The sequence below is a fragment of the Bos taurus genome, chromosome 20 (genome assembly GCF_002263795.3).
Source record: "Bos taurus isolate L1 Dominette 01449 registration number 42190680 breed Hereford chromosome 20, ARS-UCD2.0, whole genome shotgun sequence".
In the NCBI taxonomy this organism is placed as follows: domain Eukaryota; kingdom Metazoa; phylum Chordata; class Mammalia; order Artiodactyla; family Bovidae; genus Bos; species Bos taurus.
In genome coordinates, this window is record NC_037347.1 from 12706829 (window position 1) to 12727563 (window position 20735).

The 20735-nt window shown below is 39.7% G+C and overlaps 1 protein-coding gene across 8 annotated transcripts in view; it reads right to left on the reverse strand.

Moving 5' to 3' along the window:
- MAST4 (microtubule associated serine/threonine kinase family member 4) overlaps nt 1-20735 on the reverse strand; it is a 618443-nt gene that overhangs the window by 264353 nt on the left and 333355 nt on the right. For 4 of the 8 annotated variants that reach the window (XM_024981444.2, XM_059878863.1, XM_059878861.1 and 1 more), the window contains one exon: nt 20688-20723. The exons of the other annotated variants lie outside the window; for them this stretch is intronic. In XM_024981444.2, the coding sequence (XP_024837212.1) occupies nt 20688-20723 (36 nt within the window). The remainder of the gene's footprint in view (nt 1-20687; nt 20724-20735) is intronic. 8 annotated transcript variants of the gene reach the window in all.

Consider the following 20735-nt stretch of genomic DNA (forward strand, 5'->3'; position numbering starts at 1 on the left):
TATTATTTGAAGATAGCATCCATACCATCACCACCACAGAAAAAAGAATGCTGGATACTAATCTCATTTTATAGTGCTTCCATAATTTTCTGAAGATACCATGGATTCATGGGCTCCCTCCAAAATGTCCTTTAAATACCATCTAACAGGGTCACCAGGTGTCAGTATCCCCATACTGCTTGGAATTTCAGTGGGAAGTTACTGGAGTCGTGCATTTGAGAAACTGATGTGCCCCTTTTTAACAGTATCTTCATATATGCAGGCCTTCTCAGCAGCAACACTGCCTTCAATATGATCTGAATAGTTTTGGTGATGGAGGCCAAGGAAAATATGAATATACAAAACACAAATAATTTTCAAACTTTCTAGATTGCTTCAGATTGACAGTCAGAAGTTAATAAATGACATCCAGCAAATGTCACACCCAATCCTAGTTTATCTACAAGTGATAACTATTACTTCACTGGGAATGTGTTAGAGAAAACTGTATCAGAGTTCCTGGGGTTCCTTTCATGAACTTCATCATCTCCCAATCTTCACTAGCTAGCTAAAGAAATAAAAAAATAATAATACTTATCCAAAAACAATGCTGAAATTCATCTCTCATCTCAAGAATCAGGGTCCTGATAAACACCAAGAAAGGTGAACCCACAGTGATGAAATCAATAGTTTGGGGAGAAATACTGTAATGGGAATTGAGGTTAGGAGTGAACCTTTAAAAGCCTTGCTAAGTTTTTGAAATCCCATGAAAATAAAATAAGGAAAAACATACTGCATGAGAAAATACATTTTGTACACTTAAAATAAGCCATAAATGGATGGCTTTAACTGCCTTCTAAGTTCCTCAAGCAGCAGATCGTTTTTAGAATCCCACACCACTGTGACATTAAATGAGACACTTAGAAAACGATGCCCCCTTGTCACAGATACAGTAAGTCCTAGGAAACTGTGTTTCCCCTAAGTCTGGACCTCCATGAAAATCTTCATCTCTAGAGGGTAGCTGTGAATTTGGAAATGCAGAGACACAAGATAATTCAAGGTGGATAAAGAAACATTTGGGCTGACTTTTTTTTATCCTACACAGCTGTGTGGAGTGGGCCCCCTGCTCAACATAAAACATATAACGTCGGTCCAGCCCCAGCAGTTTCATAAATCTCAGCTCCTCCTTCCTTCAGGTCCACAGGTACAGTTCCAAAGCAGGCCGACTCACCCCCTTTCCTCCCAATTCCCTGCATCATATCGGAGAACAGTGCTGAGCGGAGAGTGGATCCAGGTAGAAAGGCAGTTTTCTTTCCTGCCTCACACATTCCTGAAAACATGCCACAGAGCCAAATATAAAATCAGGGCATTTTTTTAATCCAAATTTCTTAATGATTCTTCATCAATACATGTTAAATCTGTCCACATTCTTTAATTTTGTTCTTTTCACTCACAAATACATACACCATTGGCCAAAGAACAATGGGTGTCTGATGGAAGCTAAGTATTAGTCCTTCTGGGAAAGAAATACTTTCCTTCTGGTGTCAGCTGCACTAAATCTATGAGTGCTATATATCTTATCACTGATATCAGCATGTTCCTTGCTCTATTTTCTAGTCAACTTTCTGAAACAATGGTAAAAAGCAATGAAGCACTCAAAATAGTGTTTTGTTACCATGATGGTGATGCTGCTGAAACTACAAGCTAGTTGGTAGAAAAGTACTGACTGACACTATCTATGGTATTAGGAAAGAGAGCTGTGAATGAATAAGGGAGCAGTTAGAGGGGGCATAGCTTCCGAGTCTTCTCCTCCAGTTCACATAAAAAATGCTTTGAGGAAAAGATGTCATGGGGCCCAGCAGACTAGTTCTTCTTAAAGTCTGAGGGGGGAATTCTCCTGTCTTCATTCTCCTTGGACCAACCTTGCCTTTCTGATACACTCTAAAGAGCAATGATGGGGGTTCCTGGGAGAGGATTTCTGTCTCGCTTAGGATTAGGGGTCATAGCCTCAGCTGCACCAATATGTGGTTTAAGCAAAAGAGCTTATTGCTTTCTCACGTGAAAAAGGTTCAGAAGCAGGAAATCCACGGTTGATGTGGTGACTACCAAATCATCTGGTTAAACTACTTCCACCTTTCAGTTCTATCATCCTTCTGGTAATCTACCTTCATGTTCTACCTCAGGGACCCATGTGGCTGCCTGATTTCTGGCCAACAAAAATGCATTACATATAGAAAGACAAAAACAGAGGAAAAGAAAAAGAATCCTCACCAGCTGTCTATTCTCCAAGAAACTTCTGCTTAGATCTCACTGGCCAGAACACAATACCGTAACTACATCCAGCGGTGAGGGAAAGCAGCTCTTAGGCATAGTCTTTTAACTGAGCATGTTACCCCACCCTGACAAAAATCAGTCATATCCATGGGGCACCATGGATGTTGGGGATACAGCTGAAAGTCTCTGTAGGTGCCCCAGTGGTGTTAGCTCTGGGCATGAGCCCAGGTCCCAGGGGAAATCCTTGAGGCACATGAAGGTCCAGCCTTGTTGACCAAAGGGACACCAAGTAGGTGCTAATCTTCCAGCAGGGAAGAGCAACATTGCTCAGAGTGCCCTTCTGCATCCCCCAAGCACCCTGACGTGGGAGGGAGAAAGCTGCCAGGACGGCTCAACCTGGGCAGCCCTACTTCCCCAGCTCACCTCAATAATACGCCGGGCTGTGCTCCATAGGTGCATCTGTCAGGCTAAGGCGTCAGACTGCATTCTCAGAAAAACAACATTATAAACAGTGGGGGAGGTTTCCAGGCTATCCACAAAGGCCTTTTTCACAGGTAACTAGTAGAAACCATATTCATTGGCCGTCATCTAAAGTGGAATCGATTGGATTTTGATAGACTAGTCTTTGCTCTAATGAGGTGTGCAGAAGAGTCTGGATAGAAGGAAAAAGGAAACGGTAGCAAGGAGTAATTCTTATTTCTTCCTGGCTTTGTTCTCTTGCAAATGCTCCTCTCAACTGCTCTCTCCCTAACAGGTATCTTGTCTTATCTCTGTGTTTTCCCACAGTCCTTTGTCTCTCTGTCACAGGACGACGGAGTCCATTCAGAGGAATTCTTGAGAAAACAAGAAGACATTTCATAGACCAGTACAAGCTTAAGCTGACAGGTAGAATATCCCTTTCAGATGTAAGCAGTGAGGATGAGAAGTGGAGGGGGTGTTGCGGAGTAAACTGTGTCCTTCTAAAGATGCTGAAGTCCACACACCCAGCCTCTGGGAATGCGATCTGGGACCAGAATCTTTGCCGATGATCAAGTTAAAATGAGGTCATTGTGGGGTCCTATTCTGTGACTGTGTCCGCACAGGAGGGAGAGATTTGGATGCAGGAGGAGGCATGCACACAGGGGGATGTGAGGGTGCAGGCAGATATGGGAGCCACACGTGTGCAAGCCAAGTTAGGCGACCGGGTCAGCAAACCACAGAAGCTAGGACAGAGGCCTGGGACAATCCTCCCTCACAGCTCTCATGAGAAGCCAGCCCTGTCAACACCTTAGTCTTGGACTCCTAGCTTCCAAACCCAGAAGCTCCTGCTGTTTAAACCACCCAGAGCTTGTGGCACTTTGTCACAGCAGCCTTGGCAGACTAGTTTCATGGGGTGAGCGGAGCCTCTTCACCCACCTTGCCAGGCTGGGCACGATGCTCTTTGTCTCTCAAGTGTCCACCTCCTTTGTGGGCTTCGAGTGGCCTCTCGAGGCTCTTGGTTTCTCAGCCACCATCATTACATACTTGGGGATCCAGCCCTGTGGGTTCCAGGAATACTCACTAACAGCCGGGGTGAGGGTGAGTGCTTCCCTCTAACAGGGCCTCCCCCATTAACAAGGATCACCCATCACTGTGTAAGATAAGGAGAAATCAGGCCCTGTCAAACGGGGTAGCTACATTTCAGAGTCTGTACACAGGACCGAACTGCATGCATATGCAGCTGCCCCAGGCTTACGCAGAAACAACTGAGTGAAGCGGAGGAAGAGTAAAGGATCGTGCAGACAGAGACACTGCAATCACTCATTTCCGAGCAGTCAACTGTCTAAGTGTCCTCTGCTTGTCAATATCTTGTCAATGTTTCTCACACACATTTCCCTGTGTCCACAACACCTTCCCGTTTTTTTCTCTCTCCTGGCCTTTTTAGCCACAGGATGTGTCTGAAAGAGGCTAAGAATGGCAAGGGCTGGAAAAGCTGTTAAAGAAAGCTAAATCTTTCAAAGATACAAGTGGCCTGGGGGAAATCTCCCTTCCAAGCACAGCCACTCTCCATCTTTTATTATTTTTAATAAAAAATCTAGGAAAGGAAAAATGGAATGACCATCTATACCTGAGTATCAGCTGCTCACCTTGATAAATCACACACCATTGAAACCCCCAGCACCCATCCTGATCTCAGCTCCCGTGTCTCCTCCCAGAGGTAATCACCAACATGAATTCTATGTTTCTTACTCTCACGCAAGCCTTTTTAAAAAATCTTTATTTATTTGGCTGGGTCGAGTCTCAGTTGTGGTACATGGGATCTTTAGTTGTAGCATGTGGGATCTTAGTTCCCTGACCAGGAATGAAACCTGTGTTCCCTGCATTGGGAGCACACAGTCTCAACCACTGGACTACCAGCAAAGTCCCCTTCATGCAAGCCATTATACCTTGCCGCCCCCAAAAAAAAACAACGCACCTAAAGTCAGAGTGCTCCTTGGTCACAGTCCAGTTGATTACTTTTTTTTTTTAACTGTCTCTTTTCCTTTCTCTCCTTCATCTAGCAAAAGAATGATTATCAGATAAATGTATTCAAACCATGGGAATTGTACCTGCAGAAAGCTTAATGGCAACCCACTCCAGTGTTCTTGCCTGGAGAATCCCAGGGGCGGGGGAGCCTGGTGGGCTGCTGTCTATGGGGTCGCACAGAGTCGGAAACGACTGAAGTGACTTAGCATAGCAAAGCTTAATCTGATTCCAGTCAACTAATACTCATTTCATGTACTGCATTACCTGCTCCCTCCCCTTCATGAAACTGTGATATAGGAAATTCAAGCCAGACCAAGAGGGAATATGCTTTGAATAGTTATCTATGTCTGGCACTCCTCAATGCCTATTGGTAAATGAAAGCCTCCATCACCTATGCTTAAAATTCTCTGACAATAAACCAAAACAAATAAATTAGAATTTAGGATAAGGTTAAATTTAAATTACACTTCTTTATACAGAGGACTGGAAAAACATAAAAGCATTAATCAGTAATGAATCCATCACTGTTGCCTGTTTTCATAAAAGATGTAAACGCAAACAATAAGATAAAATTGCACTAGACTCAAATACATCAAGGGGAGAGCCCAACATCTACATTCATATTTGAAGCACAGGATATTCTTATTGGAAGTTGGAATAACTTAACGGAGGAATACAATAACCGCTCAGTCAACTTAACTAATGGGTTAGTCCAGGAGAGGACATATGTATACCTATGGCTGATTCATGTTGATGTTTGACAGAAACCAACAAAATTCTGTAAAGCAATTACACTTCAATTAAAAAATAAATTAAAAAAAAACAGGGAGATAAATGATTTTTAAACACCATAATTTTAAAACACCATGATTTTAATTAGACCATAATTATAAAACAGCTGGTATATGATTCTAGACGTAGGGGACACGGCAGGGAACGAAAGTCCCTGGCTCTGGGGAAGCCCTGCTCCAGCAAGTGCAGTTGCACTGATGACACACCCTGAGGAACTCTGGGAAACCCTCCCTGATGGATAAATCACTCTGCAAATCACAACTTGGCTAAGAATGGCCGCAGAGCTGGCTTCTGGGGAAATCTTACAAAGCCCCAAGTGTTAAAGCCAAACAAAGGAAAATCTGTTCTATTCCCTAAATGAATATAGCATCTCTCTGCTGACCAGTGGAACCTATTAAAATGTGTTGTTCAGAGTGATTTCCCACACATAAAAAATAACAGCTTTTCTGAACCTAAACAAATATTGCCAACAGCTGTAGAAAAAAAAAGTTATCATTTGGAACTTTATAAAATGAGTTACTGAAAGGAAGGAAATGGGTCAGGAACCTAAACGTGATACGTGACCATTAGAAACAGCCCAGAACCCTGCTCTCCTGGTTGTTTCTGTTGGAAGACACAGCAAATTCTGTGCGCAAGTGGGTCACTCAGCTCATACCTGACTGGTGGGCTTCAGAAAGCACTTCCCAGCTGGAAAGAAAATGGACTCCAAGAATCGATAAGCATCAAAGAACGAGGATTCAGAAGAAAACCTGAAAAGTAATGCACTAAATGCTAGTGGGGACTGTCTCTGCAAGGCGGGATTATGGATGAAAACATTTCTTTATACTTCTCCACTTCTCTACAATGGAAGTAATTGTGAAAAATGATCAGTGCTTTATGATCTAAGAATTTTCACAGCAAAATAAAATGCTACCCCATTTCTTAAAAGCTATATGACTACAACACCAAAAATAACCAAAGGAGAAATTAACTAATGCATCGATAGACATAAGTAAAAAGTAAATGCTCTGCTTTTTAAACTATCTTTTCTTCAAGTAGTCAGATATAGGGAAATTTTGAATGCATTTTTCCTGCTTCCTAGTTCTATAATGACCCCCTGTGTGACTGATAAAAGTATTGTTTAAGTGATTATTTTCTACAAAGACCAATTAGCCCTAACCTACTAAGATGCTATAAATTCTACATTATTACTAAAAAAATAGACTACAATAAGAGACCACATATCAGTTCATTCTCTAATAATTAGTTTTGGAAATGCCTCTAGGATTGAATTATTTTCTTCTTTGAAAGGATTCTTATAAATTCAGAGAGACAGAAAGTACAAACTTTTTGGAAGTGAGCTATTTCAATGGGACACACGTCCCTGGTTCTCCACTGCTGCTACTCTGTGAGCAAGTCAGCACTACATCTGATGAGGCAATAAGAGGACACGGCCACGGGGAGAAAAGGAAGAATGAGGTGGTTTGGTTTTCAAACACTGCCTATGACTAACACTGCTGCTGCTGCTAAGTCGCTTCAGTCGTGTCTGACTCTGTGCGACCCCATAGACGGCAGCTCACCAGGCTCCCCTGTCCCTGGGATTCTCCAGGCAAGAACACTGGAGTGGGTTGCCATTTCCTTCTCCAATGCATGAAAGTGAAAAGTGAAAGGGAAGTCACTCAGTCATGTCCGACTCTTAGCGACCCCATGGACTGCAGCCCACCAGGCTCCTCCATCCATGGGATTTTCCAGGTAAGAGTACTGGAGTGAGGTGCCATCACCTTCTCCAATAACACTACAGGACTGAAATATTTCCTGATGACAGGAACAGAACTAAACCCAGGACCAGCTACCTCTTTTACAACAGGGTTTTAAAGCTTGTCTTCAGATGAGCTTTTCCTTCCTCTGCCACAAACACCATTTCCCAATAATCAAATAGTAGGTTATAGAGCCAGAGAACAATTTATTACATCTATGAATTCCTCTACCTGAAGGCCAAGTTTCATCAGCACCCCTTCCTTTCCCACCCCCGCCCTAAACAACTTGAAATATATGATTGTGTTCTTACATTAAAGTCAGTGCTCTGGGTTACAAACACGGGCTGAATGATTTCTATATGGGCAACAACAAAAGCAAGAGCTTGAGTGTCCTCAAAAGAGTCATTTACACTCTACAGAGAAGATGAACGAGTGAGGGTCACCCCTAGGTGCAAGGCGTTGGAAGCTTTGGGGTGCTCAGGAGGATGCAGACGTAGGACCACAACCAAAAAAAGCCAAGAATGAGAGGATAACTTGAAATACGTGAGTCACAACTTCAGGAAGTACCTACAACCCTCAAAGCACTTATTCCCCTCAGTTGGTGTTGTTCACTCAGTCGTGTTTGACTCTGCAACCCCATGGACTTCAGCATGCCAGGCTTCCCTGTCCTTCAGTATCTCCCAGAGTATGCTAAAATTCATGTTCATTGAGTCAGTGATGCCATCTGACTATCTCATCCTCTTTCGCCCCCTTCTCTTCCTACGCTCAATCTTTCCCAGCATCAAGGTCTTTTCCAATGAGTCAGCTCTCTACATCAAGTGGCCAAAGTATTGGAGGTTCAGCATCAGTCCTTCCAATGAATATTCAAGGTTGATTTCCTTTTAGGATTGACTGGTTTGATTATCTTGCTGTCCAAGGGACTCTAAAGAGTCTTCTCTAGCACCGCAATTTGAAAGCATCAATTCTTCAGCACTCAGCCTTCTTTATGGCCCAACTCTCATATCCATACATGACTACTGGGAAAGCCACAGCTTTGATTAGATGGACATTTGTTGGCAAAGTGATGTCGCTGCTTTTTAATATACTGTCTAGGTTTGTCATTGCTTTTTTCCCAAGAAGCAAGCGTTTTTTAATTTTATGGCTGCAGTCACCATCCATAGTGATTTTGGAGGCCAGGAAAATAAAATCTGCCACTCCCATCAGTGGCCAGCTTCATTTCTTTTTGAGGAAGTTCTCCTGGTGGCTGGCTAGAGAGACTTTTTCAGCCTTCATTTGGGAGGCTTCTGCTGCCAACACCTGCCTCAGTTGTCACTGGCTGACCCCTAAAGATAGAGAGTGCGATTCCCCAATATTAATGGACCCCAAGAGAACAATTCTATCTGCGAGGCTCATAATGGATAGGAAAGCCTTCAACTACATGGCATTTCTTTTAATCAGTTATACTGCTTGGGGCTCATTTTACAAAGCCATCTGGCTTTGCAGACATCAATGTAAGGATCATGAAAAACCCCACTTTTTACTATGGTCCCACAAAGCAGAGAAATTTACTTCAAAGTATGTTATGCTCCCAGGGTTCTGGTGTAGAAATTTCTTGCTCCGATTCTTCATTGTTCAGACATCCAAGGAGCCTAGCCATATAGGACATAAAAGGATTCTTCTGAAAGCACCATGTAAAAGAAAGTGTTTGTTCAGTCCCAGTGTCCCTACAAATGTGATCTCATGCTACATGGTGGGGTGTCTAAGAAGATGAAAATGAAGGGGCCTCAACAGAGCTGTTGGGAATCCGGTCAGATAAACGGGAGGTTGGGGGTCATGAGCCGTCCTAAATTGGAGAACGCTGAGGTGCCCTCCTTCCTGTGAATATTTTACTCATTCTCACAAAATGTTCCATGCCTCGGTGTGGCATTAAGGAGAAATGCTTTGACTCTTTTTTCTCACTACTGAATAAAACTGCAATTATATTTAAAATATTTTTACTTTGTATTGCTTTGACAGGTTCGCTTTTGAAGTTTTCTATTCATACATTTCAATAATCCTATCCCTTGCTAAGAGACAGTGAGCTGGCTTTTAACGAATTCAATACTAGGAGAAGGGACCAATGGTATTTTTTTTCTTTTTTTGCAAAGAGCTCTTTCATTCATCAGAATCTGAATGTTAGACGATATTACAAAACTCAATAAGACTGACAGATCGACATTTAGGTATAGGGATTAATAACTGGTCCCCACATTTAATGTACCATTTTAAAAAGCTGTCCTCTGACATTAACTAACCTGGAAATTAAATGCGGCTGGAAGCTCATATGACCGGCTCACAGTAGGTTTCTCAAAAGAGTGGTTATTCCTCTTTAAGGCACCCAGTATAAGGATCATTGACTACTGACCCAGTGGCTTCATGCAAACAAGTGGAGCAGTCTCAACACATTTCTTAATGGGCAAGAGAGCTGGCAGCAGAAAGGACAAGTGCTTAGGTCACAATTATAGTTGATTCATAATTTCTGCAAGGAGCCCAGGGACAGGGTTGGACCGTCACTCCAAAGGAACCTTATCTTCCCTGGTGATAATACACTTGAACTTCTGATGCACGCTCAGTCGCTTTAGTCATGACCAACTCTTTGTGACTCTATGGACGGTCCATGGGATTCTCTAGGCAAGAATACTGGAGTGGGCTGCCAGGGGATCTCGCCGACCCAGGGGTGGAACCAGCATCTCTAATATCTCCTGCGTAGGCAGGCGAGTTCTTTACCACTAGTGTCACCAGGTCTCTATGTGAAGCAATATGGAAACCTCATCCTTGCCTGGAATCTGCTGCATCAGTATTTTGTACTCTCTCCTATGTCTATGAGGCTTAACATTTCTAATAGTGGATTAAGCCAAAATAAAGATGAGAAGCTGGTGATTTTTGACAGATGACCATTATATCTACTACTGTGGGCAAGAATCCCTGAAAAGAAATGGAGGAGCCATCATAGGCAACAAAAGAGTCCAAAATGCAGTACTTGGATGCAATCTCAAAAACGACAGAATGATCTCTGTTCGTTTCCAAGGCAAACCATTCAATATCACAGTAATTCAAGTCTATGCCCCAGCCAGTAATGCTGAAGAAGCTGAAGTTGAATGGTTCTATGAAGACCTACAAGACCTTCTAGAACTAATGCCCAAAAGAGATGTCCTCTTCATTATAGGGGACGGGAATACAAAAGTAGGAAGTCAAGAGCTATCTGGAGTAACAGGCAAATTTGGCCTTGGAGTACAAAACGAAGAAGGTCAAAGGCTAATAGAGTTTTGCCAAGAGAACACATTGGTCATAGCAAACACCCTCTTCCAACAACACGAGAAGACTCTACACATGGACATCACCAGATGGCCAATACTGAAAGCAGATTGATTATATTTTTTACAGCCAAAGATGGAGAAGCTCTATACAGCCAGCAAAAACATGACCGGGAGTTGACTGTGGCTCAGATCATGAACTCCTTATTGCCAAATTCAGACTTAAATGGAAGGAAGTAGGGAAAACACCTAGACCATTCAGGTATGCTGCTACTGCTACTGCTGCTAAGTCACTTCAGTTGTGTCTGACTCTGTGCAACCCCAGAGATGGCAGCCCACCAGGCTCCCCCATCCCTGGGATTCTCCAGGAAAGAACGCTGGAGTGGGTTGCCATTTCCTTCTCCAATGCAGGAAAGTGAAAAGTGAAAGTGAAGTCGCTCAGTCATGTCCGACTCCTAGCAACCCCATGGACTGTAGCCTACCAGGCTCCTCTGTCCATGGGATTTGCCAGGCAAGAGTACTGGAGTGGGTTGTCATTGTCTTCTCCATTCAGATATGACCTAAATTAAATCCCTTATGATTATACAGTGGAAGTAACAAATAGATTCAAGGGATTAGATCTGATAGAGTGCTTAAAGAACTATGGATGGAGGTTAGTGACATTGTACAGGAGGCAGAGATCAAGACCATCCCCAAGAAAAAGAAATGCAAAAAGGCAAAATGGTTGTCTAAGGAGGCCTTACAAATAGCTGAGAAAAGAAGAGAAGCTAAAGGCAAAGGAGAAAAGGAAAGATGTACCCATTTGAATGAAGAGTTCCAAAGAATAGCAAGGAGAGAAAAGAAACCCTTCTTCATTGATCAATGCAAAGAAATAGAGGAAAACAATAGAATGGAAAAGACTAGAGATCTCTTCAAGAAAATTAGAGATACCAAGTGAACATTTCATGCAAAGATGGGCTCGATAAAGGACAGAAATGGTATGGACCTAACAGAAGCAGAAGATATTAAGAACAGGTGGCAAGAATACACAGAAGAACTGTACAAAAAAGAGATTCATGACCCAGATAATCATGATGGTGTGATCACTCACCTAGAGCCAGATATCCTGGAATGTGAAGTCAAGTGGGCCTTAGAAAGCATCACTATGAACAAAGGTAGTGGAGGTGATGGAATTCCAGTTGAGCTATTTCAAATCCTGAAAGATGATGCTGTGAAAGTGCTGCACTCAATATGCCAGCAAACTTGGAAAACTCAGCAGGGGCCACAGGACTGGAAAAATTCAGTTTTCATTCCAATCCCAAAGAAAGGCAATGCCAGGGAATGCTCTAACTACTGCACAATTGCACTCATCTCACATGCTAGCAAAGTAATACTCAAAATTCTCCAAGCCAGGCTTCAACAGTACATGAACTGTGAACGTACAGATGTTCAAGATGGTTTTAGAAAAGGCAGAGGAACCAGAAATCAGATTGGCAACATCCGTTGGATCATTGAAAAGCAAGAGAATTTCAGAAAAACATCTACTTTATTGACTATGCCAAAGCCTTTGACTGTGTGGATCACAACAAACTGTGGAAAATTCTTCAAGAGATGGGAATACCAGACCACCTGATCTGCCTCCCAAGAAATCTGTATGCAGGTCAAGAATCAACAACAGGACATGGAACAACAGACTGGTTCCAAATTGGGAAAGGAGTACGTCAAGGCTGTTTATTGTCACCCTGCTTATTTAACTTATATGCAGAGTACATCATGTGAAATACCGGGCTGGATGAAGCACAAGCTGGAATCAAGATTTCCAGGAGAAATATCAATAACCTCAGATATGCAGATGACACCACCATTCTGGCAGAAAGTGGAGAAGAACTAAAGAGCCTCTTGAAGAAAGTGAAAGAGGAGAGTGGAAAAAGTTGGCTTAAAACTCAACATTCAGAAAACTAAGATCATGGCATTGCCCCTTCATGGCAAATAAATGGGGAAACAATGGAAACAGTGACAGACTTTTTTTTTTTTTCCAGACTTTATTTTTTGGGGCTCCAGAATCACTGCAGATGGTGACTGCAGCCATGAAATTAAAAGACACTTGTTCCTTGGAAGAAAAGCTATGACCAACACAAACAGCATATTAAAAAGCAGACATCACTTTGCCAAAAAAGGTCTGTCTAGTCAAAGCTATGGTTTTTCCAGTAGTCATGTATGGATGTGAGAGTTGGACTATAAAGAAAGCTGAGTGCTGAAGAATTGATGCTTTTAAACTGTGGTGTTGGAGAAGACTCTTGAAAGTCCCTTGGACTACAAGGAGATCCAACCTGTCAATCCTAAAGGAAATCAGTCCTGAATATTCATTGGAAGGACTGATTGCTGAAGCTGAAATTCCAATACTTTGGCCACCTGATGCAAAGAACCGACTCATTGGAAAAGACCCTAACGCTGGGAAAGATTGAAGGCAGGAGGAAAAGGGGACGTCAAAGGATGAGATGGTTGGATAGCATCACTGACGCAATGGACATGAGTTTGAGTAGGCTCCGAGAGTTGGTGATGGACAGGGAAGCCTGGGCTGCTCAAGTGCATGGAGTCTCAAAGAGTCAGACATGACTGAGTGACTGAACCTAACTGAAGACAGTACCAAACACATGAAGGTAGTATTTAATGAAGGTAATTTAAACAAGAACAAGAGAATAGTATTGAATTAGAACAGTGTTACTGCTCTAATTTACTGTGATCATTTGTGATCATTTGTAGGCAACCCTTACAAGTCTTAAATTGATAACTAATGTGAGCAAAATATTTACCTTGTTTCAGTTTTAATTTTTAGTTGTAAGTTGTAAGATTTTTTTCATCTTTTAAAAGTACAATGCCACATAAGTTGTTGTTGTTTTTACTTCAGTTTGATCTAGATTAAGAACACCTACGAATTAAGGAGGGTTCTGGCCCTAAGGACCATTGCTTTGAACATAATACCTGAATTATTTTCGGAGGTACATCATTGTTTTTTGGTCAACACTGTAATATCACCTGCTTTGTATCTTCATGTAAGGCAGAGACACTGAATATAACCTGAATTAGCTAATTTAAATCAATATATGTGACTATTTGTACCCAAGGTTGCAGTTTAGGGCGCATTTCTTTCCTTACTCTTTAGGTTCTGTGAGCACTATTTAATTACTCTAGTGCTTATATCTTTCTAGTCTATCACTTCACATCCTCTAAATCATTGTTTTGAGGGTTTTTGGGGGGGCTATGATGGTGCACTTGCAGCAGCTAGAGTTCTCCTAGCTTCAAACACAAACAACTCTGTTTCTTGCCCGTGGACTCTACTATAGCCATTCCAACACCTAGTCACAAATGATTATGTATATTGGTTCTACAAAGAAAGATAGGTTCTCCATCCTAATTTAAGAATTCTGTCTTTCAGAGTCTAAGCTTAGGTAGCCCTGGAGCAAATTAAAGTCTTAAATACTTGGTATATTATAAAAGAAACATTCCTTTATTGTTAATCTTATGATATGCTTATTCATTGCTTATGTACTGTGATTTTAAGATCCTGTGATAGTCTACATACACTTAAAAATAAGTTTATAATTAACAATAAAGAATTTACACACATGCATAATTATATTTAAAATTTATTCTTTTCTAAAAACTTGAAGTATAGTTTATTTATCAGTTTTGTTTATCTTCTCAAAGAACCAGCCTTTTTTTTTTTTTTTATTAATCTTTACTATCGTTTCTTTCATTTATTTTTTATTTATTTCTGCTTGGATCTTTATGATTTGTTTCCTTCTACACATTTTGGGGTTTTTTTATTGTTGTTGTTGTTCTTTTTCCATTTGTTTTAGGTGTAAAGTTAGGTTGTCTATTCAATGTTTTTCTTGTTTCTTGAGGTAGGATTGTATTGCTATAAACTTCCCTCTTAGAACTGCTTTTTGTATTCCATAGGTTTTGAGTTGTCGTGTTTGCATTGTCATTTATTTTTAGAAATTTTTTTTACTTCTTCAGTAACCTGTTGTTTACTTAGTAACCTGTTGTTTAATCTCCATGTTTTTGTGCTTGTGTTTCTTACAGGTTTTTTTCTTGTAACTGATACCTAGTCTTATAGCCTTGTGGTCAGAGAAGATCCTTGATATGATTTCACTTTTCTTAAATTTTCTGAGGTTTGATTTGTGATCCAAGATGTGGTCTATCCTGGAGAATGTTCCATGTGTACTTGAGAAGGTGTATTCTTCTGCATTTGGATGGAATGTACTGAAGATATCAATGAGATCCATTTCATCTAATGTATCATTTAAGACTTGTGTTTCCTTATTAATTTTCTGTTTTGATGATCTGTTCATTGGTGTGAGTTGGGTGTTAAAGTCTTCTACTATTATTTGTTACTGTCAACTTCTCCTTTTATGTCTGTTAGTGTTTATGTATTGAGGTGCTCCAATGTTGGGTGCATAGATATTTACAATTGTTATGTCTTCCTCTTGGATTGGTCCCTTGATCATTATGTAGTGTCCTTCCTTATCTCTTGTAATAGTCTTTATTTTAAGGTCTATTTTGTCTAATATGAGGATTGCTACTCCAGCTTCCTTTTGCTTCCCATCTGCATGGAATATATTTTTCCATCCTCTCAGTTTCAGTCTATTATATGTCTCTAGGTCTGAAGTGGGTTTCTTTTAGACAGTATATATATATGGCTCTTGTTTTGGTATCCATTCAGCCAGTTTGTGTCTTTTGGTTGGAACATTTAATCCATTTACATTTAAAGTAATTATCGATATATATGTTCCTATTGCCATTTTCTTAATTGTTTGGGGTTGATTTTGTAGATCTTTTCTGTTCTCTTATATTTCTTGACCATATAAGTTCCTTTAGCATTTGTTGTAAAGCTGGTTTGGTAGTACTGAATTCTCTTAACTTTAGCTTTTCTGACAAGCTTTTTATTTCTCCATCAATTTTGAATGAGATCCTTGCCAAGTACAGTAATCTTGGTTGTAGAATTTTCCCTTTCAGTACTTTAAATATATCCTGCTATTCCCTTCTGGCCTGCAGAGTTTCTGCTGAAAGATCAGCTGTTAAGCACATGGGGTTTGCCCTGTATGTTACTTGTTGCTTCTCCCTTGCTGCTTTTAATATTCTTTCTTTGTGCTTAGTCTTTGTTAGTTTGATTAGTATGTGCCTTGGCGTGTTTCTCCTTGGGTTTATCCTGTATGGGACTGTTTGTGCCTCTTGGACTTGTTTGACTATTTCCTTTTCCATGTCGGGGAGATTTTCAACTATAATCTCTTCAAAAATTTTCTCATACTTTTTCTTTTTCTCTTCTTCTGGGACCCCTATAATTCGAATGTTGGTACATTTGATATTGTCCCAGAGGTCTCTGAGACTATCCTCAGTTCTTTTCATTCTTTTTACTTTATTCTGCTCTTCAGAAGTTGTTTCCACCATTTTACCTTCCAGCTTACTGATTTTTTCTTCTGCTTCAGATATGCTGCTATTTATTCCTTCTAGAGTATTTTTAATTTCAATAATTGTGTTGTTTGTCTCAGTATGTTTATTCGTTAATTCTTCTAGGTCTTTGTTAATTGATTCTTGCATTTTCTCCATTTTGTTTTCAGAGTTTTTGATCATCTTTACTATCATTATTCTGAATTCTTTTTCAGGTAGTTTGCCTACTTCCTCTTCATTTATTTGGACTTCTGTGTTTCTAGTTCTTTCCTTCATTTGTGTAGTATTTCCCTGCCTTTTCATTATGTCATTAACTTATTGTGTTTGAGGTCTCCTTTTCCCAGGCTTCAAAGTTGAATTCTCTCTTCCTTTTGGTTTCTGCCCTCATAAGGTTGGTCCAGTGGTTTGTGTAAGCTTCATGTAGGGTGCGATTTGTGCTGAGTTTTTGTATGTTTGTTTGCTTTTCCTCTGATGGGCAAGGCTGAGTGAGGTGGTAATCCTGTCTGATGATGATTGAATTTGTATTTTTGTTTTGTTTGTTGTTTAGATGAGGCGTCCTGCACAGGGTGCTACTGGTGGTTGGGTGATGCCAGGTCTTGTATTCGAGTTGTTTCCTTTGTGTGAGTTCTCACTATTTGATGCTCCCTAGGTTTAGTTCTCTGGTAGTCTAGGGTCCTGGAGTCAGTGCTTGATCAGTCAGAGCCACTCCAAAGGCTCAAGGCTTGATCTCTGGTCTTGCAGTCACCTTCCTGGATGAACACACCATGTCATTGCTGGACTGTTAACTTGTAAGACATATTATGGAACACACAAGCCACATTGACGCCCTGAAAGTTGTTCTCTACATCAGAGAGACAGCGGATGTCTCCTGGTATAAACCGGATGCCTTCTGGAATGGTCTGAGCAGGGTGGCTGATGTCAAACAGAATAGAATCACAAGGACGCCCTTCTGGTCCAGAGCACAGCCAAGGCTCCTCCCATAATGAGGACCGTTTCCTTTGGAGATTTGTGGGAATCCATATGTGGCAGTCAAAGATAACTGGACAGTGGCAGAGGATGAGGACGCCAGGACTGCTCAAGGTGGGGTGACCCAGGTCCCTCCCCTGAAGTAAAGTTTATTTATGATACTGTGTTAGTTTCAGGTGTACAGTACAGTGATTCAGTATCACACATATATGTGTATATATATTATATATATGTAAATTCTTTTTCAGATTCTTTTCCATTATAAGTTACTATAAGATATCAAATATAGTTCCCTGTGCTATGCAGTAAATCTTTGTTAATTTATATATTGTAGTGTATATCTGTTAATCTCATAGTCCTATTTTATCCCTCTCCTTTTCTCCTTTGGTAATCATAATTTTGTTTTCTATGTCTGTGAGTCTATTTCTGCTTTTTAAATAAGCTCATTAGTATTATTATTTAGATTCCACATAAAAGTGATATTATATTTGATAACACAAATATCTTTTTATATTTATGGTTATCATCTTTATCTGTTTTGATGATGATTAAAACTTAAGTGCTATAAAGAAGGCTAAAAGTGAAAGGGAAAGTCGCTCAGTCCTGTTCGACTCTTTGTGACTAGGCCAGAATATTGGAGTGGGTAGCCTTTCCCTTCTCCAGGTGGTCTTCCTAACCCAGGGATTGAACCCAGGTCTCCTCCATTGCAGGCTGATTCTTTACCAGCTGAGCCACAAGGGAAGCCCAAGAATATTGGAGTGGGTAGCCTATCCCTTCTCCAGCAGATCTTCCCGACACAGGAATTGAACCAGGGTCTCCTGCATTGCAGGTAGTAAAGAAGGCTGAGCACTGAAGAATTGATGCTTTTAAATCATGGTGCTGGAGAAGACTCTTGAGAGTCCCTTGGATGGAAAGGAGATCAAAACATTCAATCCTAAAGGAAATCAACCCTGAATATTCATTGGAAGGAATGGTGTGAAGGACTGGACACCTGATGTGAAGAACTGACTCATTGGAAAAGATCCTGATGCTGCGAAAGATTGAAGGCAGGTGGAGAAAGGGATGACAGAGGATAAGATAGTTGAATGGCATCACTGACTCAATGGACATGAGTCTGAGCAAACTCTGGGAGACAGTGTGGCTTGCTGCAGTCCATGGGGTCACAGACAGTCAGACATGACTTAGCAATTAAACAACAACAACAAAAAAACATGCAGGAAACACAATTTGAGCTGGTTAAAATACAGCTTATTAGGAAATATGAGGAATGTGATATGCCTTTAATACAGAACAGTTTATATCATCTGTCAACCTTTGATAAACAGGACTGCTCTTGGCTCTCGGTAGGCTCAGCTTGTTCAGTGGCTTATAATTACCATTTGCTCTGTCACCTAAATTTCCACTGTTGGCCAGCAGAAGTTACTTCAGTTGGGTTAATCTCTTTATAGCTCCACACACTACTGAAAGCATTCCTGCTCTTTGGTTAAAAAAAAAAACACAAAACTGTTCTGAAACCAACAAAGTGTTCCCTTATCCCAACTGTAGCATCCAGATATGTTTCAGAGTCTTGGAATAGTGGAAAGTAGTTTTAGTGATAAAACTGGGGTCCATGGGGTGCCTACTAGCTGATTTCATGTAAGTAGTGGGTGGAAGCCAGGCAGTGATTACTAATTACCTAATTTAGAACAGAGCAGGAAAATTATATTTGATTTTGACCTAATAAAATTATAAATTCATTTAGAAAGTTCAAAGTGAACTCTTAACTTTACTAAGTCCTTTTTTGGTTTTCATGTAAACAATTTAAATTAGTTTCCTTCTCTAAATTATCATCTTTAATATTTATACACATGTAAAAATTTGCCATACCTATCTATTTATTTGAATTATGTTTTCAGTGAAAGTACTAAAAATATCATTTTTAAAAACACAATTATAATTTGTCAAGTATTTATATCACTCAATAATAATCACACTGTGTTACTTTACCATTTCCTTTTTTGGCTGTAGAAGAAACTAATGGTTTTTCCCTAATTAACCAAGTGAAAATGGGCAGGGACCAACATGAGGACCTGTCTTCACTTTCATAAGCAAAATACAGATCTCATGTGTATCTGCATATGTGTTCAATTTGTAAGAAAATGTAACCATTATTTTAAATCACAGGCAGCTTTAGAATTTCAGATGCTTTCAGAGAAATGCAGAAGTATTTATTACCTTAATACTATAACTAAAGTTTCCAAAAAACTATCAAGAATTTCAGTGAACAAAATTAATATCACATTAGTAAAAACTTAATGTAAAATTATCAAAAACATAAAATATTAAAAACAACTTTACCTCAAACTTCAAACGTGATAACTTCTTAAGTCAACATTGTTTAAATTTTAGAAAAATCCAAAGCAAAAAGATTGAAAACCCATAGTTTATCATAAACTTCAGCTACAGGTCTTTGTCATATTATCATATTTACACACCCCTCAACCAATCCATGTATGGATATAACTTCTAGTTCGTTATATAAATAGAAATACAAATTATTTATAAGGTCACTTTAGCTTTATTATAATCTAATTTTTAGACTGGTTAAAATATATCATGCCTGCATCCCCATTTTTGCATCTTAGGATAATTGTACAATTATCACAGGAACAAAGTCACACTTAAAGAAATAAAATTCACAGAAAATCCTTTAAGTTATCAGTAACTATTTTCCAATCAGTAACATCAAGTAAAGAGATTCCCAAACTGCAAAGTCATTTTGCAGTTTTATTTATCATATATTATTATATTAAATTTTAAAACTTAAAGGTGGGAAATATTATCTTAAATGTTTTAAATATAAAATTCCCCACCTTTAAGTTTTAAAATGTAATATAGCTAGATCAACATGAAACAAAAAATAAATGGCTAAAAACAACCATAAAAAGTATGAAAACAGACCAGTGAGGAAGAACTTACCAGACATCACAACTCACTAGAAAAGCCACTGTATTCAAAGGAAAATGGTGCTGGCGCAGAGACAGACAGGGGTCAGGATGAAGAGGCCAGAGACTGACACAGGGGGACATGGCGTCGTTATATACGACAAGGGTAACATTTCCATCCCATGGAAAATAAGGTTTCTTATATTAACTACATTGGGGAGAAAAAAGATAGATAGCATCCTACTTCATATCATGTACAAAACATAAAACTGGAGTAAGACTTGAATGTTTTTAAAAATAGGGAAGAATATTTAAAAGACTATTTGTTTGACCATGGGATGGACAATGCCACCCTGAGTAAAACAGATAACTCAGAAGCAATAGAGAAAAAGATAGATTGTTGGATTAAATAATAACTAAGAATTTTCTTTTAGTAAAAGACCTCATCCATATAGACAAGAATCATAAAGCTATATTTGCACATATATAACATGGGTATAACACTGGATTAACATTTCTAAAACAATACATAGCTTCCAGAAATTGTGACAGAAACACACTAGAAAAATGGGTAGTGGAAATGAATAGGAAATGAAGAAAAGAGAAATTCAAATGGATAATAAACATATGAAAATATATTCTGCATCACTGACAGGCAGTGAAGAAACGTAAATCAATGCTCAGAGGTTTGACTGGTAAGAATGAAAAGAAACAGTGGCTTCCAAAGCTGGGAAAATGTAGAAAATGGGCATTCTTATGTGCAAATGTGATTTGCTATTTCTTTGGGGAAAGAATCGAGAAATATCTATTAAAATTAAAAATACACATACCGTTTGACCAAGCAATTCCACTTCTGGGAATCTATCCTATAGGGAAAA